Source organism: Ciconia boyciana, chromosome 1 (assembly GCF_034638445.1).
Source record: "Ciconia boyciana chromosome 1, ASM3463844v1, whole genome shotgun sequence".
NCBI lineage: Eukaryota > Metazoa > Chordata > Aves > Ciconiiformes > Ciconiidae > Ciconia > Ciconia boyciana.
Window position 1 is genome coordinate 145,364,119 of NC_132934.1, and position 24,216 is coordinate 145,388,334.

A 24,216-nucleotide genomic window follows, 5' to 3' on the forward strand; every position below is an offset into this window, starting at 1 on the left:
CGGCTTTGGTATACACACTGCCTACCTATTTGGGACAGTCCCTAGCATAAGGTCCCTGGATATTTTTGTCTTAAGGAATTTGTGGTTAGGTAACGTTGAGGGAAGCAAAACCTCTTCAAGACTATAAAGGGGAGATGTGAATATGCTTTGTACTTCTGAAATAGATACCCTTCCCACAGGGAAAAACAAGCAATCAGAAGTTTAAACAGATGCATTAATAAATGCCTCTCTCCTCTGGAGCAATGCTGGAGTATTCTTTTTATTAGAACAAGTATTTCTAATAGGGAAAAAAAGCTTAATATTTAACATAAAATTATGTAATGAGTCAAACTCTCATTAAAAAATGTCATTGAAATCTAAACTGAATTGAGCCGCTATCTGGTTTGGCATTAAACTAAAGACTGACAGATTGACCATCCAACTAATTAACTCTTTACCTGTTACACAAAATACTTGCCTAATGACTATGTTGATAAGTGGGGTTTGGATTTGTTTGTATGTTTGTTATTTAAAGGAAAGAAATACAGCATTTGTTTTTCTCTCTAGTCTGAGTATCTTGCATTTTATTTTACTTATTTGGTGTTTTCCGTAATCTCAAAGCTTGCTTTTGTGAGCAGTGAATTTGCTTGTGTTAAGTGGCAAGTGAGGGGTGGCAGGAGTGGATCTTGAAGGATAAATTCCTCTGGCCATCCACAAGTCTTGATTTTTGCCTGTCACAGTCAATTGAAAAACAAAACAGTACGTAGAAACATCACCAGATGTTATTTTGTCTCCAATACCATTTTACATTAGTTTCTTACTCGCTGATACTCTCTGGTTTTTGCTGGTGAGTTAGCACGCCTGTAGCCACTGCTAGAGCAGTGGCTGTGATGATTGTACATTGGTGGCATCAGTATCACAATATTTAGTCTTGATGCTAGTCAGCCTCTTGGAAAAGCTTTCCCAAGCTAGGCTTAGTTGGTGAAGTACGGCTTTCACTATAGCATACCCTTTGGATAGATAGTGTTTTTTAAAAAAATAACTAATACTCTTTCCTGTGCTACGTGATGGTATGTAATTCCATAGTCTATCTGCCCTGAACTAATACTCCTCCTCATAATAAAATTAACATTAGAAAACCTGCCAGTATTTGGAGGCTCTGAGTTTGTGTTACCACTGTAAATAGTGTAAGGAAAACATCTATTTTCTGCAATTTTCTAAATGTTTCTATTAAATAATATCTTCCTTTCAGGACAAAAAGTTGGCTTCTGCCTTGGTAGACTTTTAATTAAAATAGTTATTTTATAACAAAACAAACCTTAATAACAGCCAGTGGATATTTTTGTTCGTTGGGTGGGGTTTTTTTATTTTACAGTTGTGGGGGTAACTTCTTCAAAAGAGCCTACCTTGTCAATTTAATCTGATTCTCTTGTAGTTTAATACTCAGTTTCTAGTGGACTCGTGTGAAAGTTTCTTCCATTGGGAAAGTTTCTTGCTTTTTTAATGAACATAAATTCCTTTGACAGTAACACTGTATTTCATTGTTTATGACTTTGTTATAAAAATTACTTTTTTTCTTTTTAATGATCAGGTTGCAGATGTTAAGTCTCCTGGCTAAATAACAATTTACTATTGAAAATTTCCCTGATTAGGAAAGCTCATAACATATTCTGAAATTATTCTGTAATACTTTTTTTGTATTTTATACTAGATAGGAGGCTGGCAAAACATATATTATTTTAGTAGGATCTTGATTGTTACATTACATTAATAGTAATAATTCTGTTACTGTTTATGTATGAAAATTGTTGCTTGAGGCTTTTGGATTATGCTTACTGGGAAGTGGGAAGAAAAAGATGTATGTTCATTTTCATTACAATGTAAAACCTTAGATATGCCTGATCTGGGTAGACGCTGCCTTTCTAATCGTGTGGTAAGTGCACCCTTTTTGATACAGCAACAATATAAAGGAATTGAGTTTGCTGTCAAATAAACTTATAGACAGACACATTTTGGCATCTGCCCAACTTCTGCAGATATTAAAATCAGGCACATTAGTAAAATCAGAGCTTTTACTTGCTCATTTGTCTTCTCTTTAGCTGGTAGATCCCAATTACTTAAAATTATAATTTATTTTTATAGAACACTTCCTAACACAGTCTAGAAAAAATAGTTTAATCCTCACAGCATTTTGTAAGTTGAATATTGCATTTTAATTAAATAACAATAATACTGTTTTTTTATTATTACAAAACATCAATTATTAGCAGACATATAGTTACTGGCATGTAGATGTTTGGAAAACCCATTTGATGTTTTATAGATTATAAAGTCAGTACTTACCGTCACTTCCTGACAGAAATTTCAGAACAGAATTTTCGTATGGTGATGCTGCTGTGAAAATGACATAAACACTAAATTTTCTGTATCCTTTCTCACATGAGTTATTTCCTGCCTGATCTCTGCTTGCCAGTTTGCTTTTTCTTCCCCTCAGATTCCCTGGACTGAATTCTTATTGCTCAGTGCTTTCAGTTTTTTTCTCCGATGCTGCTGGTGGCATGGTTACTTTGTCTCTTCCACTTAAATTCATGCAAGAGCACATCTTGTCTAAAGATGCTGTTGCCTTGCTTTTCAAAGAACATACGGGAGAAAAAATAATGCCTTTCTCCCCCCCTCTTGCTTGCCTCCCCTTGGACAGTGTACTGCCTGAACATCCCTGTTATATGCTCTTGTGCCTGTACCAGTGATGCTGTGAGTGATTAATGTTAGCACTTTGATGACATCAGCAACTCTCAACTCTCCCCCCCCCCCTTTTATTTAATTTAAGTAGGGGAGGGAGCAAGCATAGCTTAAAAAAAACCCCAGACCTCCCTCTCTCTTTCCTTCCCATCCTCCCCCCCCCAACTTTGTTAGTGGCTTCTTCCCTAACCATTTTATTCTTTTGGGCATCATGGGGGGGGGGGGGGGGGGGAAGCGGAAGTGGTGGTGGCGTGTGATGATGTTTTCTAAATCCCTTGTCACAGTTTATAAAGCTCCACTAATCCAGCGTTTACAGGTGGACCCTTTTAGGTACTTCCCCATGAGGGTTACATTAAAGAAAGATGTATTTTGAGATTGGCTGGCTTCTTACTGTTATGTATTGGTGAGGTTTTTTAAATACTGAAATCATGTTTTTAGGGCTTGCTTTTCTATGACAAATTTCTGCCGTGTGAAGAGGAGTTCCCTCCCCTTAACCTCACAGCAGTAAAATGCTTTAACCTACTGGAGTAAAATTCGCCTTGCGCTATAGCCGTAATAGATAGTTTGGACACATTTATTGTGGAGACCTACCTGATTGGAAACATCAAAAGCAAAAGATGAAATCTCACCTTTTAGGGACATCTGTATAAACGTTTAGTGTATTGGGACATTCATCTGCACATATTTTCTTAAGGTTTTACCAGTTCTCTCCCCCGCTGATGCCCCAGAGCCCTTTTCTGTAAGCAGAGAGCTACACAAACGCACACGTTGTTCTAGAGGGATGCCGCTTTAGGCTGTCCACCCGGTGGGGTGTGTTTGGAGTTTAGCATTTTAGCCAGCTCTGATCCAATAGCAGGGCTGTGTTGTGTATTAGGAGTCTAATAATTAGCCAAGTGTCTATTTTGGTTTGCATTCGCAGAAAAGATGGCTGAGTATTTGGAAACAGCCCTCCTCCACAAAATCAACACAAGCCCACGGTCCTTAGAACAGAGCTTCCCAGACTGACGGACGGCTGAGGCTGGGGGACTCTCCAGAGCAGGGTGACCTGCAGCAGGTTGCTCAGGGACTTGTTGGGTTGGGTCTCGAACACCTCCAAGGACAGAGACTCCACAGCCTCTCTGTTCAACCACCCTCACAGTAGTGAAGTTTTTTCTGATGTTTAAATGGGATTTCCTGTTTGTGCCCATTGCCCCTTGTCCTGTCACTGAGCACTGCTGAGCAGAGTTGGCTCTACCATCTTTACTCTCCCGATCAGTTACTTATGCATGTGGATGTGATCTCCCTGAGCCTTCTCTTCTCCAGGCTGAACAGTCCCAGCTCTCTCAGCCTTTCCTCATAGGAAAGATGCTCCAGTCCCCTAATCATCTTTGAGGCCCACTGCTGGAGTCTCCCATACGTCTCTCCATGTCTCTCCTGTACTGAGGAGCCCATCACTGGACCCAGTACTCCAGGTGTCTCACCCATGCTGGATAGAGGGGACAGATCACCTCCCTTGACCTGCTGGCAGTGCTCTGCTTGATGCAGCCCCGCTGGCTGTTTGCTGCCTTTGCCGCAAGGACGTGCTGCTGGCTCGTGGTCAGCTTCTTGTTCACCAGGACCCTCAAAACAAGAAAAACAAACCCCACCTTCTGCAGGTCAGGCTGTCTTGCTGTATAGTTTCTTCACACAGATGGAGACAGAAGTTCAGGCACATAAGAAACATAACTAAACCTTTAAGTAAATTTCAGTACTGGCAACTTCTTGAATTTTCACATTGCAGAAATAAATTGCTGGTTATAACTTTCTGTGGTTGTTGAAGCATGATAAAATTTATGTAATTTTCTGTGTGTGTGTGTGTGTGTGTGTTAATAACATACATGATTTTTCACTTAGGTCAGGAGTTACCTGATTCAGAAAGTTGGTTTTGGATCTCTAGTTCTTTCTTGTTATGACCTAGATGGTCTCTTCTGCGCCTGTGCTTTCCTGTATTTCTTTCATAATGCAACAATTTTTGACCCATGAGAGTTTGTGAAGTACATCTAAGGCACCCACAAAAGGTGGCCAAGAAGTGTTAACATGTTGCCAAATTTGCATTTGCTATATGTCAGTCTAGAATTCAATTTTTAAATTTCTAAGTCCACGGTTCAAAACATGTTGGAAACTGGTATATAGAGATTTACAACATAAATAAAAATGTGTATCTTCTCTCCCGATCTCTTCTAAAGATGATTTGTAAGTCCTTTTCTTTTATGAGACTAAAATCCTCCAAGAGCTTCGTAGAGTTTCATGACTTGAATTCCTAGTAGTTTCTTTGTGCAATGCCATGTATTACAGTATCTGGTATTGACTTGCATGGATAATTGGAGCAGGATCTGCATTGGAGGGAATGTCACTGTTCTTCCTGGATACTGGTGAAGGAAAATTTTCTGTTACAGATCAAAATTTTGTGTAATGTGTAATTTTCTGTTACACATCAAAATTTTCTGATGTGTGTGGAGTTGAAAGTCTAACAATATGCTGTCTTTCATGCACGTATTAGAATGAAAACTGCAGAAAAGAAAAGGAAACACAACAGAACCTTCTGCAAGAAATGTTGACAAGATTCCCTTTTAAAATTAAATTTCAGGATATTAGGAGAACCCACTTCCAGAAGTGGAGGATGTTAAGTTAGCTAACTCCCCTTTGATCCGCGGCTTCAGCAAGCAGTTTCTAAATCCCTACGCAGCATCAGTCTGTACAGTTGTGTTCACTTTCAAGAAATAGTCATTAATATGGCAAAGCACCTGATCCTATTTATACAACTCTGGGATAATTTCCATGAGGTTACATCCCAGACTTGCATTTGCTTTGATCTTGTGTACAGCTAAGGGATTTGAAAAAGAGAGATCTTCATTAATTAGTGGCAGAGAGCAGTAACTGCAGAAGGCTGGTTTTGTAGTTGAGTCTCAGAGACTTAAAACACCTATTATGAACTGAAAATTGAAGTAACTTTCAAGATGTTTTGTACATAAAATGGGCGATATAGGAATAGAAGCTGTGCTTTAAATTCAGGGATCTGAATGTTGGCATTGACTACTCTTATCCTTTTATACCCATGTAAATAGAAAAATATGAAAGAGGAAGCATTCATGGCTTTATAAATGGTAAGTGGAAGATGCCTGGTGGAAAAAAAAGGTGTTTACAAGTTTTTCTTGCTAATACAGAGATTTTGGTTGGAGTTCCTGCCTTTTAAAATACAAAGCTTCCCTTTTGTCTTCCTGGAGAGAGAGTGAGATACAAAGTTATTATTTCATTTTTAATATGCTTTAAAATGCTGTTTGAATGAGATTATTATAAAGATGCAGTCAGCTGAAATTGTCATTAATCATATCTGTTCTCTCATTTTAGGCATTGAATCTGGCATATTCCAGCATCTACAGCAACTACAGGAATTTCGTTGGTCCTTCTCACTTTAAAGTCATCTGTAGACTTCTTGGGTATCAGGGTATTGCTGTGGTGATGGAGGAGTTGCTGAAAGTTGTCAAGAGCCTGGTATGCCAATTGTCTTTCATTTTCTGCTATTCCAAATGGCTTTTGATAGGAAATGTCTCAAGAAAACCGAAGTGAAAGTAAGATCTCAGACAAAACTAATTAAAATGTTGCTTCCATTGAAGTTTAGCATAAGCTGTGTTTGAGAGTACTCAATGTCTTGTGAAAGCAATCGATTATGCGCCTTGGTAGCCTGAGCAGTGTTTTGAAAACCTTGGATTCTGCATTGGAGATGAATTTAATTTGTGGAAACCTATGCTGTTAGGCCCTGGGTAAACTCTGGAAAAGTATGAATGTTTCAAATTAGTTGATTTCAACTTAAAGATTGTACTGTAAATTCACTTTCTCGATATTTTTTGAGAACAGCTGGAGTGTGCTTTCTGCCTTGCCCAACTTCAGGGCTTTCATTAATAACATCATTGACAGATGATGCCTTAATAACAAGGAAGGTTTAATCTCTGTGCTTGATCTAGCAATGGATAGCATCAAGCCTATTTAGAAGAGTGCTCAGACCAGATGTTGAAGAAGTTATTCACACAGCCTGGGTATCTTGTATTGGAAAGAACCTTTTCTGTAACTAGGAGGAGGTTGAGGGGCTGGCTGTTCACTATATTATTAGCATCTGTGTATACAGTCATAATGCATTGCAGTTAAGTTTAAGACAAAGAAATGGTCTTTTCCTCCCTGTCCCTGTTGCCTGTAAGGAGCATGCTGCCAAAATAATCCAACTATACCGGGGGATAGCTGTAGTTTCCATAATCGCACTTCAGACACTTGACACATTTGGCAGTTTGTTTACAGTAATTCCCACAATGTTCTAAGTATGTTTTTGACATTCTAGAAAGGCTGGAGCCTGCTTGAAGGAATACTATGATCTAATCTTCAGGAAAAGAGGAAAACACAGATATTTTTTGTGGTTTGGAGCTGAGTGTTGGTTTGTTGTTTTAGGGGGCATTTTAAAAAATTATTTAAGTGGTAAATCGTCTCAATTCATTAAAGGTAGCATTGAACACTTGGGCATTTATAAAGGAGGTTAAAAGGGGAGGTATCCTGCTGATGCCTGATGCAGATCCTCAGATGTAGGGAGACAGGTATGATATTGGTGTCTAGTGGGAGGAAGGCAGACTGACTGTAGGGTGGGACTGTGTCTTAACTGGTATGGACTGTAGGCTGAGACTGCGTCTTAGCTGGTATGTCCGGAATAGCCAGTTTGAGCTGTTACAGACATACCTAATGCTAAAGATTTTTCTGTTGTTGCTTTTGAAAGCATTCAAATGCAACCATTTTTACCAAAAATCTAAAAGTTGGTTAGACAATAGAGACAGTCTGCAAAAGAAGAACATTATTTCCTCTTTTTTTACTTTCCTGGCCTTAGCTGTTGTGCCACTCTTCCTGTAGCAAAAAGTGGCTAAGGCCATATGAAGGAAAGTGCAACTGCATTAATTTGAAAAAGTTGCCTTTTTGAAGATGATGACTGACAGAATCAAATGCAAGATTTTTAGAGCTTGTTCAATTCATGTGTAGTTTGAATGCAATTTGTTGTAAAGTTTCTTAGTTCAATAACACTGGCATGTTTACACATATCTGTTTTCTCTTAGTTACAAGGGACAATTCTTCAGTATGTCAAGACCCTAATGGAAGTGATGCCTAAGATCTGTAGGTTACCAAGACATGAGTATGGTTCTCCAGGTGAGTTCATGTTTGGTGTTACCGCAGCAGCCTTAATAAGATGATACTAATCACTGTCTTCTGGATCATGTGTCTCCCTCTCTTCTCTCTCCCAATAATCAGCACTTAGTATTTTTTTTTTTTTTTAATAACAAGAATCATTGAATGCTGGGCTTTCCGAAAGTATTTAATAAAATTTTAAGACTTCTATGCTTAGGGCAAATAAAAGGCTAACAGTCTGTATATAGGCAGCCTTATGACATAATTGATCTTGAGCTGGGATGTTCACAATAGTTTCTGTTTCTAGGCTTTCTCATAAGCATGTTGAGCTTTTCCCTCTGCAAGTTAGCCTCTCATACTTGTTCCGTTTAAATGTCTAATTTAGATAACCTGATTCTCTGGAAAAGCCTCTATTCCCTCTTCCTTTGCCCTTATCAAATGTAAGATAAAAGGAGTGCCACTGCTGAGAGGCAAACTGGTCCTGCCAGAATATTATGTCTGAGTCTTGTGTGGGGCGCATTTTAGCCACTTAACAGGAGGTGTGACAGTTGCAGAAAAAGAAATTACTTTGAAAGCTGCTTGCCACTATGGAGAAATAATTGGCTAATTAGTATTTATCACATTGTTCACTGAAATTCTGAAACTGCTTCCTCCCCTTCAAAATATTCCTCCTCCGCAACTTCTCATTAAGACAAATTAATCCTTCCATGTGCCACCCACCTCCTGAGTATATCTTTATTTTTCCAGAGTCGCTTAGGTTTATTAAACGCCACTCCAACTGGAATGAGGTTGGTTTTTTTCTGCTTCCCACAGCTTGCTTGACGCTTATTACCAATGTTAAACGAAATCGAGGACTTACTAAGTGTTTCCTTCCTGTTTTTCTCCCTGGAGCCTAGAAATGGATGAATCATGGTAGTTAGCAGTATAAAAATAATCTATCTGAGGCTTTTAGCCACTCATTAAGGTCTGACCACACAAGTAGTAGGTATTGTCAAATATAGATTATGCATCACCAGGGTCTGCGATGCTGCAGGTGACATTAGGAAGTTCATAGTCTGTTGCCAGAAATCCTCACCTGTAAGGAGTAAGTATTTGGCAGGAGATGCCAAGGGACTTAAGCAGAAACTTTCTCTTGAGGTTAAAAGGCAATCTGTCCTATAGGAAAGGCAAAACTTTACTTGTGCAATGGTAGCCTTCACAGGATTGATTAAAACATTTTAAAATCCTTCATCACTTTCCTGTTTTGTAGAGATCACAAACTGCGTTGACCTCATATTTACTCTTGCAAAAGAAATCCCATATGTTTAGATGCCTACTGTACCGAGAGATCAGAGTAACTCTTGGTGTTACAATGGAAAATCACAGCAACTAGATTTGGACTGGATCTCAAAAACCAACCTGATTCTGTGCTCTTTCACTACCCCTGTTCCTAACAGGTTTTGTCTTGGCACGTGTATTTTTCCTGTTCTGAACTATTGATAGCAGTGGACGCTTGATAACTTCCCGGAGAGTTTCTTCCAAGAAATGGCAGAGACAGCCTTTATAGCACTGTCACGCCACCTCTCCCTTTCCTTTCGAAGACGCTAGACAGAAAATGCATGTGGAAGCTCAGGGCACCTCCATCCCTCTCTCACATCACTGAAGAATCGCATTGCACTCTCTGATGTCTCTCCATCATGGAGCTGTCTGCCCTTGGAGCAGCTCTGACTGATAAGGGAAAATGTTCTCTGCAATGGGGACATGCTGTAGATTTTAGCCCTCATTTGGCATCTTGAGAGGAACTGCCAGATTGTAGCAGGGCAAGCTGAAACTGTGCTTGGTTTGAATCCCTGTCCTCTCCTTTCTGTGCTAAATTCTCCTCTGTAGCAGTCTTTGCCACACCTTGTTTACTTGGTTTGCCACAGAAAATGCAAGCTAATACCCACCAACTGTTGTCTCTGCCTCTGAAAGCTTTCTGCAGAAGTTAGTAGCTGTAGTAGTAAGTCTGAGTGTTACAGAGCATGTCTGTATGCTGCTTCTATTCTTTCCTAACAAATCATTTCTTTATAATTGGCACTACCTACACATACAGACCAAAACTGTGATTCTGATCTACAGATTAAATATGTAGATTCTCGTCTGTCTTGATGTAACATGCATTTATCAATTCAGAACTAATTTCCTGAGTCCATTCTCCATATGCAAAGTGATTTAAGTATGCTCAGTAAGTAAGCCTGTAGCTATTTCATGCACTTCAGACTTTTCATTTGGAGAGCTTTGTTTGGACTCTGTTGATTGCAATTCCTTGAGCCGTACAGAATCAGTCCTCTAGACTTGTGGATTTCTAAACAGTGATTTATTTCTGCTAAAAGGAGCAGGGTACAGACAGTGGCATCAGAGTTGTTCAGGACTCCTGTTCGTCAATGGGTTTGTTTCCATAGGAACAGTCTAAAGCAGTGGGGAACTTGCTCATCTTGTAGTCATAAAAATATTTGTCTAAAAATACATTAAGCATAAGGATTTTTAAAGGGACATTTTAAAGTCGCTAAAGCTCTTAAAGGAGTATTGGCCTGTAAGAGTTTAAACTTAAAATTTAATCTCGGAGGTAACATTTTCTTCTGCTATTTTTCTAGTATTTTAATACGGCATTCCTGCTTTTGATAAATGAGTGTTTCATGTCCTGCCACTCTGAAGTGTCATTGGACACGATGTGGAAAGTAGTTTTCAGCTCTGCTGTGAGATGAGGCTTAGAATTTTGTCACTGGTATATCACTCCTCCAAAAGAAAGTTTTTTAAAAAAATTGATGAGCTTAGCAAGATACAAACTTGGTGAGAAAGTAGCCTAATTGTGTATTTTTTCCTAAGAATAGCATTTCCATGTTTCTTCTTTAAAAAAAAAAAAAAATCAAAGAAACAAAACACCCAGAGCTGGTGCAGGGCAAAACATTAATTACACCAGGCCATGATCTCTTGAGATCCCATGTGTTTGCACGGCAGTTTGGGGAAGCCTCCCAGTGCCCCGTGCTGCCAGCTGCGGTGTTCCCGCCTCTCCCTGGGCTGATTGTGCAGCTGGCAACAGCTTCTGAGCTGCTTCAGCACAGCAACCTGGCAAAAAATAGTCTTCCACCCCTCCTTTTTCTGGAATATTTCGGTTCAGGGTCTAATAGGAACTGGAGCTAGCCTAGGCTGAGAAGTATGGTGGAGGGCAGTAGTGGCTAGAGGCTGCTGGGGAAGCATCGCTTGGGGCACAGCAGAAGGGCTGGTAATGCTTCGCATTATCCCAGGTTTTTGATCAAATCGGATGAGTAGGAGAATAAGTTAATTTCTTGGTGGGGGCACAATGGCTTGAGTCCTTGTGGGGAAGAATATGAAGGGAATTTATTCATAGGTTTTTCTGGAACCTGTCTATTGGAGAAAGATTTGGGACGGAATCACAGACTATTTGAAAGAATTTGGGGACAACCCAAATCACCCAGATGATTGCAAAAGGGCAGTAAGGACTGATTAGATATGCAGAACAAGAAGATATTTCTTTCTAGCAAAATAAACACAGTGCACAGGCCCCGTGATCATAATTCCCAGATACATGTATATGCTTAAACCTTACAAACATTTCTGTTGAAAGGAATGGCATGACTGCTGATAATGCAGAGTTAATGATGTCTCTTGTGAGCCAAAGAAGTATTTGTAGCTACCGTTTGAAGGTCTGTATGAAAGTGAACATAAACTAAAGGTCATTACAGCACCCAGTTTCTTGGGAGCAGTTTTGCTCTTGCAGATTAGCAGATTTTACTTGACCATAGTGAAGTCAGTACTCTGCAGAAAATAATCCATTAAACTAGACCAAGAATTATATTCAAGATCTAGTTTGTTGTTAGTCAGCAATTAAGTTCTAGAATTAATAGCCAATTTTTGTCCTAATCTTTTAAGTACCAGAATTGTTGCAAGCTCTGGAATTTGATTTGAGTCTGCAGGTGTGAACTGAGATCATTTTATGGAAAATGAAAGGTGACTGAAGTGAAGAAATCCAGCCAGCTTTGTGTTGCATGTGTTGATTTGGTCTGACTTCCTAAATTAATCAGTGTACAGACTGCACAGCTGAAACTTGGCATCTGCTGTTTGAGTGCTGTTGAGATAGGGTTTTGGAAGCAGAGATGGAACCTAATCCTTTACTAATCTTCTATACTTTAGTGGATCTATTTTATATCAACAGCCTTTGCTTTTGTTAAGATCAGTGTGAATCAGAAACTAGGATTGTAAGATCAATTATTATGACACCTAACATCATCCCATTTGCAGGAATAGAGGGGTTTAGTTAAAATTGCTTTCTTGGAGAGAAGGAGCAAAAAGCCTTGATTCATTTGCCTTGCAAAATGCTATGTATGTATAACTAATTCAGTAACTTGAGAATTGCACCCACAAATAAAATCAGGGGAAAGAGGAAGGCTGCATGCAGTTAAGTGAAATTAACTTTCCTAAGACACATGTTCTTCTTCCAGGGCTTCAGTACACATGCGTAGTCTTTCATAAAAATACAGTTCTGTGTAGTGTACAGTATAAGGAGGTGTAATCGGGAATGCCATTGCTCAAACATTAATGAAAACATGATGATGTATTTCTGCCACAGAACTCCATTGGGGAGCAGATCGTGCTTTCAGTGTCATTTGTGTTCCATCAAAAATAGCCTATGTAGCTCTGTAAACTTTCGTCTGTTTTGCCAGTAAATCAAGCCCTTCATCTAAGGGGAAGCAGTGCACTGTTGATAGCAGCATTTGGTACAACTGCATGCTAAATACTGGGTATCAGATTTTCAAAATATTACACAATTTCTTCATGAATGCATGTGTGGGTGTGTGTATATATCTGTATATGGAGACTAGGGCTTTGGGTGAAGAAATAAGCATCTTTGTTAAGGACTTTGAGAGGAACTCTGTAGCTTGGAGTGACTATAAGAGACAATATGTAATTTTTATTATATGAACCTCAAGCCTCTGACTTCTGCTATCCTGCTGCTTTTGGGTGTCTTACTGTCTTGCTTTGGTTTCAGTCGCACCTTCAGTATGAGCTCCTTGTTGCTGGTCACAGTCCTCTGTGCTGCTCCTGGTTTCTCTCTGTGCCATCCTGCTCCATTATGTTTGCTGTAGGTGACGTGGGTTACTCTCAGGATTTCACTTCAAAGCTGCCCATATAACATTGATAAAATTTTCTCAACATTGTTCTGGGCGTCAATCTCTTTTCTGAAACTCCCCACAAAATCCACAGACTGGGCGGGGAATTGAGTCTGACCTCCCCCTGCCTTTCCATCCCCTTCATGATCAATGGTTGTCTCCATGTTATGGTAGCAACATGGAGACAACCTTGCTGTTCTGCCCAGCTTCTATTTCTCACCAAATTGCTCGCCATACAAGATAATGAGAAAAACATCCCCATGTCTCTCCTTGTTGCCAATAACCTACTTGCTTGGGTAGTGCTTTCTCACCATGGTAACTATGTGGAGAAGTCTACAGTTAGTCACTGTGTTTCGGGGAGTCTTCCAGCCCTTCTGTTGGTTCACCATCAATCTCTGTGTACATGCCATGGATACTAAGACCAGAAGTGTTGGTAGATATTCTAGTTTGATTTCCTGTGTGGCATCCAGTCTCGGTATGAGGAAAGTATTTGACTTGACTTCTAGCAGTTGATCCTTAGAAGACCTTTCTCTCTAGGCGTGGAAGCCATTTCATCAACAGAGAAAAACACAAAGGAAATACTAGGGCGTGTAACTAAAACACACTGTAGACTTGTGGTAAAGCTTGCTTCAATGCCCTCACTCTGCATTTTTTTCCTAGCAACAAAATTTTTTTGTGAAAAATTTTCTGCCATATCAATCTGCCTTTTCAACCTCATCTTTAAAATAGGAATCCCAGCATGCAGCACTGCAGCATCTCCTTGCCATGGTGGGCAGGTGCGTTTAAACAACAAACACAACTGGTCACTGCTGCTCAAACATCTGGGAATTGCAATTGACCTTTATACCGCAGTGTTGAATGTACACCAAGTCTTTTGCAGAGCTTTTTCATTACATGGCCCCCATGTTATGGGAAGGGGGGAGCGGGTGATGCACTGGCATGACTTCTTTGTTTTGTAGCTAGATTTAAATGTGTTTTCCTTTGAATAAATCAAGCTTAGCAAGCACTCATTACATCTGACCTATCTCCATTAGTTTTTCAGTTCTGCTTTTCTATTGAGTCACTAAACTACTCAAGTTAGGTCTGAAATTTGTCGCCACTGAGCATGTGTGGGAACACTCATTTACTGCAAATTTTCTATTGACAAACAGTTCTTTGAGATGTAACAGAGCCAGCCCTGCATCCCCTCACCATGCACTTTATTGATGTTTCGTGTTACTAATTTTAATGACGTGAGGCTTTCTGTAGAAGTGCGTGGGTTAGCTGTACAGTCCTTCCTTCACTGTACGTTTTCAAGTTCCTCTGATGAATTTGAGGGATTTCCTTGGCATAGATAGGCTCCAGGCTGTATTTTAGGTTTGCCTGCCATTGCCTTGCTGGGTAAATACCGAAGTCTAATCTCCTGCATGGGAAGTGTTCATCAGCTGCACCCAAGGAACCCAAGGGACGGGGGACGGGTGGGGGGGGAGTGCATCTGTGCTCTCTTTCCTTGTCTCCTCTCAATTGCTTTAGATGTGATTGGGTGGAGATTTAACTGTGTGACTTAATTCAGTGTAATGGAAATGAACTGCCGTATGTAGCACGCAATTTGAAAACTTTGCACAATGTATTTTCTTCTGTCATCAGTTGAGGTTTTTGGTGGCTTTTTAAAAGGGCCAGGCTTGTGCAGACAGATGGAAAAATGCTGATAAAAATTAACTTGCAAAAAGCTGGAGAGCTGTCTGACTTACTGCAGTTCTTTGCTCTTCTTCGTCCATCCTGCACATCGCTTTAACCTCTGCGGTGCTGACCAGACCAGGTCCCTGCAGAGGCTGCCAAGCCCGGGGTCTCCTGGGCTTGTCTCCAGCCAAGGGACTGTGCAGCCTTTCTAGGGCTGGGGGGAAGGAGCTGGAAATCCACCAGCGCATTAAACGTCACTGTTGTTTTGGAGAGGTTTGGTGGAAAAGACATATGTTTATGTAAATTACGTATTTTGTCAAATCATGATTTAGATGTTTTTTAACAGCTTTTGGCAAAACTTTGACAGAAGCAATGTTCTGACTGTGCTTGTCAGCAGGATCTGATGTACCCTTGCCAGCAGAGCTTGACTTGTGGTTTCTGTATTTAACTGTTTCGTGAGGTTGCAGATCACCTCTGGCTGTCTGTGGCACTGCCAGAGTCGTAGCCTGACACCACCCCTCTTCCCTGTATCTTTAGCGCTCTGCTCCTTGCTGGCTCTGTCATCCTTGAAAATAACAGCTGTGAATTGAACGTGTTGGGTGGTGCGGCAGGTTGGGGACAGGCTGGAACAGGACTAATAGCAGATGAGAGCCCTACCCTCTCTTCCTGCCCCTAGAAATTATTTTCTTACCTCTTACAGTGGCTCCCTTTTCTAGGAGTGAGAAGCTAGGTGCTCCATTTTGCATGATTTATTTAGTTATTGTGCAGTTAAAAAGGTCAGCACACCACTGGCTTAACAATTCATAACCTCTGATTTTTTAATTTATTTAAATACTGCTCCTTTCAGTTTCCTCTAGGCTGCACGTCTGGAGATAAAATTCTCATGTGCTGATACATGGAGAGAGAATTATAAACTTCCACCCTTGGTTAGTTGTGCTCTGATACAGTATATTTATGCACATTCAGTGCAAGCTTTGAATAGGCAAATTGGTTAGAAAATTGGAGTGCTTTTCTTTCTGAAAGAAAAATTAGTCCTGATCCGTATGGCTCTTATCCACATAACCAGAATCTTTTGTCTGCTTTCCCAAGGTAACAGGTGTGCCTGTGTGATCATCACTAGATTTCATTCTGGCTCCTGAGATTTAATTTTTTTGCTTCTCTTTTGATTTCAGGTATCTTGGAGTTTTTTCACCATCAGCTGAAGGACATTGTTGAATATGCAGAATTGAAGACTGTCTGCTTCCAGAATTTGCGGGAAGTGGGAAATGCCGTCTTGTTTTGCCTCCTCATTGAACAGAGTCTGGTAGGTGCCTGCTGTGCTAGTTGAAAACCCATCTGTCTCTCAAAATGTACTTTCAAGTTTTGTTACTAACGTCATAAATAACGAGGCTGAAATCTGCACTTTGCTATTGCTGATGGGCAGATGGGTAGAAACAGTTCCTTCCTCTGATCTCTTACAGTCTTGCAGGGGCTTTCATGTCTGCGAGATAGCAGGGATGCCTGACTTTGCTGGGTGAGAGACATTGCCTCGTGTACGGTACCTGAGGATCAAATATTATGACCGTCATCATAAATTATGATCAAACATAGTATTCCTGCAGTCAGTCACAGGATGGCTACTCCCTTTATGTCAGCGAGTTGTGTGTCTGGTACTGTTGTTTTCCTTCCCTGTTTATAATTCCTGTTGTCATCTGAAACACTGCAAAGTTAACATGGACTTCTTGGACACCCTTCTTGCTGCTAGGACTGCCGACAGTGGTGCCCATTCTGCCAGACATTCACCTGTCCTTGTTTGAATGAAGCTGTGAAACATGTCCAGTCTTTCAGCTGCTTCCTATATGCCTAGCCTCTGCCTTTCAGCATGTGAAGCTGCCCGCTGCTGAGGGCACAGTGCTACAACTGCTCTTTATCCTTACCTCTCCTTTCCTTTTCCCACTCTTCTTTCACATTATACAATCTGCTGTTCAAACAAAATGGCCAGATATGTAATTTCTTTGTCTTCATGCTTTTTGGGTGCTTACAGAGGGAAAGGTGGGCATTGCTTATGGGCCAGAAAAGCAACAGGCGTCCTGGCTTCCCTTTTGTTACCTCCATTGTGCCTTGGAGGCTTGAGTGGGGTGTCTCCCCTGCCTGTGCCTACGGGGTGCTTTGCCCACGCGGTGCAAGCACACACTGCCGCTGAGGCTGGGCTGCCCATCACGCAGAGATCTTTGCTGACTGCGAACCAGCTACATCATTTCCTCAGCAAGCTGGCTGGGGTCCTGCCGTTGCACAAAAATAAACCCTCGCGTAAGACTCCATCTCTAGGGTGTATTAAAGCTGTTGATGTTAGATAAGGTAACAAAGACATGCTGTTCCTCAGAGTACTGTTCATGGTGTTAGAGGAACTCTCTACCCATGTGGTAGAGAGTAATTGGAGGGCCAGGTGACAAGCAGCAAACCCATATTCAGTAATGGGATAGCTGAAGCAAAATGAGAAACTGGATTACTTTGGATTCAGGCTAACAGGGTACGTGGTGAAAGGCCATGCAGGTGAGGGCCCTCACTGCTTGAGAGTGTACCCAAGTGTACCATCGCTGGAGGTACCTTCCTTGGGACACTGCCTTGGTGACACTTTCTAGTAATACACCGCTGCTCGCTGCCCCTCCTCTTGTTTCTGCCCTCAGTGGTGCCCTGATGTCCTGTCACGTATTTCAGTATTTTTCCATTGTGGTCGTCTGTCATAACTAAACCCCAGTGCAAAATGTAGGTCTGTAGTGCATTTCTGCTGGTGGGTGGGTCTTGTTAATCTTGACTGCCTAGCACATGCATTTTCATGGTGTTGACATCAAGGAATTAGACCTGGGAAAGGCACATTAGCCCTGGTACCCTGGCCTTGCCGAGGGTATGGCTGATGAACATATCTTCTAATACTAGCGCTGAGGGACTACAAATGAGCAGGGCCTCAGCAAAGTCATGCGTCTGCTTCTGGTCATCTCTGCATTTTCTCTGCACGTACATACAGCAGCCAAGAACCAGGAGACATCTGTCTGCCTTTCCCCGTCCGTAAAGATGTAAAATACTTCCTGAGAGGTGGTTCACCACTGCTGTTGTGTGTCTCAGCCCTCCTGGAGGGGAGATGTGCCTGCCATGATAGATAACAGGTTGTGGGAACAGCATTGGTAAAAATAACCAAGCAGTGAGTCATCTTCTTCACCGCTCTGTTTGTCTGTGCAGGAGCCGTCTGCCGCTTTCACACTGAAATTACTCATTCTGCATTAGTCTTTTTAATAAATACCCTGTCCTTTACAAACTGCCAGCTGAGGGTGGGAGGAGAGCTGCTGGAGTTTGTGGGAATCCAAGGTAACCTGGTGACATCAAATCGTCTTTGGGAGCGATTCTGTGAGGAGAGTGAGGGCTCAGAGCGGCTCCGTGCGGTGGCGGCAGAGGCTGGCTGCCCTCTGCTGTTTCTGCGACGGCGTCGACGTGCTTTTGGAAGCCCGTTTTGGGGATCTGGTGTGGTTTGAGGATTCTTTGGTCCTAAATGCCTTTTGTTTCCTTTTCGTTCCAGTCCCTAGAGGAAGTGTGTGACCTGTTGCACGCGGCGCCGTTCCAAAATATCCTGCCCAGAGTTCACGTCAAAGGTATCGGCTAAGTGAAAACACCTTCCTTGGGTAATGCTTTCCACTTGTCTTGCCTGCTGCTGTGGTTTTGGTGAGCGTCCCCAGCCATCCTTTGCTACACCGCTGTTAATTACGGGACAGAGGTACCAGTCCTGTTTGCCTGGCTGAAAAATACGTGCTTCTTAGCGAGGCTCAGTGCAAATTACAAGAGGAAGAGGAGGAATGCCGTGACAGGGAAAAGTGGGATGGATACCCAGGGCAGTATTACCCCTCTATGTGGATATGGTGAGAGGCTTTTCCGAAGGTGCTGTTTAGCTTATATGATTGTCAATTAAATGGGGTAGGCTTGATCATACAGGGTATAGAAAGTCTGTCAGCAGAGTAAGTAAATACAAGTGGTCCCTGGTCCCAGTAGACTTTTCACGTGCCTCTGCACTAAACTGGGCATGCAGTGGTGAATGTTTGCAGGATTGCTTCCTCTGGTACCTGCTTTCCTCATCCTTCATCATCAGAAAGTGAGCTTTTTTTCCCCCCCTCACGCTTCGCTTCTTTCTGTGTTGCTCCTCTGTCTCCTTTCCTTTCCGTTTCTCTCTGCCAGAGCAGCTAATTTGTTCTGCTCGGAGAAATCCTATCAGCTAAAAATCTTGGAGAATATTTCCAGACTCACCGTAGCTACTTGCATTTCTGCATAAAACTAACCAGACTATTGTAAACAGTATTTTCCCATTTGCCGGAGAACATTTCCTACTTGCCAGCGATGAGGGGGTGCCGACTGCTTTTTTAAGCCTTGTTATACACAGAATTCCACCCTCATTGTACCCCACCTTCTGGAGTCAAGCATTTTATGTATGATAAGGACAATTTAGTTGGCTTAGTACAAGTGGGAGTCAAATATGTTAGCAGCAGCAGCATAATAGAGCCTTATATTCAGTCTTCAATTTAGTTAATTAAATGTATCCTACTACAAATCCTTGGTTTCTTTTTGTTTGCACATACAATGCAACATTTTAAAATACATATTTTTTTCTAAAAGCACATTGAAGATTAACCAACTACTTAGACCTATAAAAACAACTTACCCAGTTTTCTACTGCACTGAATAAAGATTGTGTAAAAATAAGAATTTTCTTGATTAATTTCAATTTATAAAATTAAGTCGGCTGCCAATTAAGTGAATCAGTGCTCTCTTCTTTTTCTTTTTTTTCTTCCCTTTCTTTCAGAGGGTGAAAGACTCGATGCTAAAATGAAGAGACTAGAGTCAAAATATGCTCCACTACATTTGGTTCCTCTCATTGAAAGATTAGGAACACCCCAGGTAATCTCTCTCATTTGTGTTGGAGGCAATTCAAGAAATTTCTGAACACTAGAAAGCCTGTCCTTTCACACGTGCTGATAGCTGTGTTGGAACTTCAACCTGCACATCCAGCTTGTTCACACAACAGGATTTTTTTTTCAGATCCGTGGAGCTGGTAAAGCTGTTAAAGCTCAGAAGTTTAAAACATTTGAGACTGGGGTGGCATTGACGTGTTTTGGGGAAAATGCTAGTTTGTATGTATGGTGCTATGTGATACCCTCTCAGTATAAGGGCCAGCCTGGGAGGTCCTAGTGCGAATTCTACCAAAAGCAATCAGTTTTCTTGTGCATGTGTATATATATATTTTAAAATAATTTATTCCTCTCTCAGCCAGATGATTAGAAACTCTTCAAAAACGAGCTGTGTTGAGCTTTCCAGGAAACACAATGACCAGAGAGAACATTCTTGAACTGCCTTTGCAGCTTCAGCACTCTTTTCCTTTCTCTCAGTGTGAGGGGTACATTAGTTCCCTGCTAACCGTAGCAGTTTACAAGTGATTGAGATGTGAATAGTAGAAACGAAGAGCGGAGTGCTCTGAAGCAGACTTCAGACTGCTTTTATCATCATACGTGCTGCAGCTCGGTAGGGGCTGTTGCACCGTAGGAGAGAGCTCTCAATGTGATGGCACAAGCTGGGACGAGCCCTAACCGGCATTGCCATTTATGGGTTTTGTCTGAGCCTGTTTGTGCTGTCTTTGGAGCTTTCCCGTCTCTGACAGCAGCAGCTGAGAGAGATATGCAGAAGAGCGCAGGCAGGAGCTACTGTCCGTACTAGCAGCAGAGCACTGAACTCTTTGGTTTTGCTTTCTGCCTCCACTCAGGCAAAGAATTCTTTCAACTTCCCTGGGACTAGTCTGGGATTAGCATTACTGCAGTTAGCGTTACTTACTTTCAAGCCTGTCTGCTTGAAAAGGCTTTTAAAATTTTCTCTGAATGTTTTTTCCACTGAACTGCACCCCAGGTTAGTAGCCTCTGACCTCACTTAAAGTCAGGAGAAATATCTCCTAGAATAAACCAAGTGAAACTGAAAAATGTGTTGTTGTTTTTGTTTTTTTTAAATAAAGTCTTGTGCCAAGTGGCTTTTACCAGGATTTTGCACTTTCTTTCTCTCCACCTTAGCAAATAGCAATCGCAAGGGAAGGGGACTTGCTGACCAAAGAACGCCTCTGCTGCGGCCTGTCCATGTTTGAGGTTATCCTGACGAGGATCCGCTCCTTCCTGGACGATCCCATCTGGCGCGGGCCCCTGCCCAGCAACGGGGTGATGCATGTGGACGAGTGCGTGGAATTCCATCGCCTCTGGAGCGCGATGCAGTTCGTCTACTGCATCCCCGTGGGAACGCACGAGTTCACTGTGGAGTACGTACTGCCAGCTGCCAGCGGTCCACCTGCGGGCAACACTGCTTTGCTTGTCCTCCCTGTAACTGGCAGGGGGGCCTAGAATGCAGGCGTTTGTTTGCCTGTCTGCAAGAGCTTGGTCAAAAACAAGGAAAAATGCTGCGATCACTGGGAGGGGCTCATAATCCATGAACACAGATATTATTGTATCTTTAACAAAAACAAGCCTCTATTTTAACTATTGCCACTGTATAATGAATGATCCCATGACAAACAGGCCCTAGCATGCATCTTTCAATAGTAGTCAGACCCCTATGGATGCTGAACTTAAAATAGCTGAACATTGGTGCACGTATAAAACAAGTATTTTCTTCTCTGAATTAAGAGCAAGAATGAGCACCTGGCGGTTAACATGATTAACATGAGTTAACCAGGAACTGTAGTTCTTGGTTTTGTTAATTTTGGTAACATCCTTATTTTGAAAAACTGTTGAGCTGTTAACGTGCTTTTCCCTGAGCAATTATGGAGGCAACAGCACAGGAAGTTTGTTTCCTTTCTTGCCTGCAGCCCAAAGGAGCAGAGTGGTGTTGAATTCCCTCTTTGTTTCCTTTGAAATCGGTGTTTCCTTTGAAAATGAAATGTAATGCCGCTGGAGTCTAATGGGGAGTAAATGTTTTTGGAGTAGCTCCACATTGTGTAAAACTGGGGGGGTGCTTCTGTTTTTTCGTTAAGCATCCATTTGCATCGCTTGTGGTATCTGGAAAGAGAACTCAATTTACTAGAGGTTTTGCATTATTTTCTAGATTAATGTCAAACATATTATAGAATGATACATATGTAGTTTAGTATAATGGCTGATTAGTGAGCATTTCCTGTGGATAGGCTTCTGAAGACTGAGGTGAAACGTGCTTTATGTGGTGTGTTTCCTGTTTCAGGCAGTGCTTTGGAGACGGCTTGCATTGGGCTGGCTGTATGATCATTGTGCTTTTGGGCCAGCAGCGTCGCTTTGATGTGTTGGATTTCTGCTACCACCTGTTGAAAGTCCAAAAGCACGATGGCAAAGATGAGGTTATAAAGAATGTGGTGAGTTGAAAACATCTGTTCTGTATGTGCTGTAGTAATAAAGACAACAATAAATCAGAGCTGTTTGTTCTCAGATGCAGTGTAGATGTAGCAATCGCTGTTTAGAATGAAATGCTGAAAATGGGGGCACCAGGGTTTTTAGGAACAAAAGATTAAGGCATTAGTACCGGAGTTTGAAGACTGGTCAGTGAGAATTCTGATTTCCTGACTATGTGGGACTTTCTTAATGCTTTCCATCTCATAGACATGCATTCAGATTATGACAAGGCTGCTGTAAATTGCCCTTTTTTGTACAAAAAGCAGCACTGTCAAAAACCAATGTGCACCTTGGATTTTCACTGGATTAGCAGTGGAAGGGAAACATCCATAACATTGCTAGGAGAGGTGAGGTAACAGCATTTGCCGCTTTTGTGTCTAAGGCTTTTTATCTCCAAAGCTAATTCCTGTGTGTCTGGTTTTTTGATGTTTGCAGCCTTTGAAGAAAATGGTTGAGAGAATTCGCAAGTTCCAGATTCTGAATGATGAAATAATTGCTATTTTGGACAAGTATTTGAAGTCCGGCGATGGAGAGAGCACACCCGTGGAACACGTGCGCTGCTTCCAGCCACCTATTCATCAGTCCCTTGCCAGCAACTAGACTTCCCACCTAACGATACTTTTTGCACCTATTTAGGCTAAAAGTATGAGGAAGGAGGAAAAAAAAAAAAGAAACCACAAAACACACCACCAGTTTTAAGGAATACTCTCATCTGCATTTTTCAGTATGCCTGTGCCATTTGAGTGGTGCGCTGTCCTCTTCAGTCTCCAAGCACAGTAACTGTATACAATCTATACTTATTTTTCTAGACTAAAATTTTATACACTTTGATTAAAAACCTGCGACTGTAGAAGATTTTTGAAATCTCTTTGCATTCCTGTACTGAGATGGCCATTTTAGACTGGACTGGCATAATTTCCCCCCAAAGCTATCAGAATAATAGCTGTGGAGGATAAGAAACTGGGTTCTGTAGAAAAAAATTTTTAGAAATCAATTACTAATTGTTTGTACTAGAGCATTAATTGCTTAATTAGCCTTTATTAAAAAAAACCCACCAACCAACAAACTCTGCCGGTGCTTTGTGAATAATTTTTCTAGTCAGTTGATGACTTCTCCTCTTTGCAAAACTATTCTCTGAGATCAGTAATTATGGAAATGAAGGCTAATTAAGGTGATCATTGCAAAGTTATTTAACATGGAGGCAACTGATAGTATTCTGATCTTTTTAAAAGGAAGTCATTTGATTGAGTAGAACGGGGACTGTTTACTTTTTCCTAATGAGAGCTTCTAACACAATTTATATTTTGGTTGGAGATACATACCTGTGTACCAAAATACATGTTTACAAGTGATAAGGAATTATTGTTTACAAGAACCTTGAATACAGTGATCAAGTGTAATCTCTCCCAGTACCTACGCTCTAATGATGTTAATCATGATTTACTTATGGAAAGTGTTTAATTACACTTACTGTATCACGCAAACACTGCATCAGTAAAATTGTTTGTAAAACATGAATTTTCAAGCAACCTGTTCAGCCAATAGTAGTAACTCCTGGCTGCTTACTGCAGGCTCCTAGCGGAGCTATTTAGTGGTGTTGGATAGTCAGCCAGCTCTTAGGATCAACCCAAAAGTATTTTCCCAAAACAAACATCAATCAAGATGGCCGGAACAGACACAGATGGGTAATTACACGCTTCGCCCAGGATATGGATTTCTGGAGATGTTACTGGGTTGATGTTTCTAACCCATAGTGTGAAACCAAGAACACATCCCTTTGAGGACCCGTTTTTCTCCCTCCTCTCTTACTAGTTCAAGGTTAGGTTACAGCCCATCTTTTCTCCTGCTCAGCTCTTTTCAGATGTTTCACAGCAATGGAATCAAGTCCAGTAATGGGTAGAAATGAGCATCTGACAGAGGAGGTATGCAGGAGATGAGGAATGCATAGGTACTGGGGTGTCAGGGAACTGGATTTTGAGGAAAGAAAAGAAATTAACTGCAATTCCTCAGCAAAACAAGAGAGTAAGAGATTTGCCAGGCAATCCATAAGCAAATTTCCACTACCACAGGCTTTCCCAGGACATCCGTGCTCGAGGGTTGCTGTT

At 41.4% G+C, this 24,216-nt stretch overlaps 1 protein-coding gene across 3 annotated transcripts in view; it reads left to right on the forward strand.

The window, feature by feature from the left end:
• Positions 1-22,814, forward strand: part of CYFIP1 (cytoplasmic FMR1 interacting protein 1) — a 78,127-nt gene extending 55,313 nt beyond the window's left edge. For all 3 annotated transcript variants that reach the window (XM_072849604.1, XM_072849606.1, XM_072849605.1), the window contains exons 24-31: positions 6,085-6,228; positions 7,824-7,914; positions 15,872-16,002; positions 18,250-18,322; positions 19,522-19,616; positions 20,774-21,012; positions 21,927-22,074; positions 22,547-22,814. In XM_072849604.1, coding sequence (XP_072705705.1) covers positions 6,085-6,228; positions 7,824-7,914; positions 15,872-16,002; positions 18,250-18,322; positions 19,522-19,616; positions 20,774-21,012; positions 21,927-22,074; positions 22,547-22,711 — 1,086 coding nt within the window. In that variant the 3' untranslated portion in view covers positions 22,712-22,814. The remainder of the gene's footprint in view (positions 1-6,084; positions 6,229-7,823; positions 7,915-15,871; positions 16,003-18,249; positions 18,323-19,521; positions 19,617-20,773; positions 21,013-21,926; positions 22,075-22,546) is intronic.
• The last annotated feature ends 1,402 nt before the right edge of the window (positions 22,815-24,216 follow it).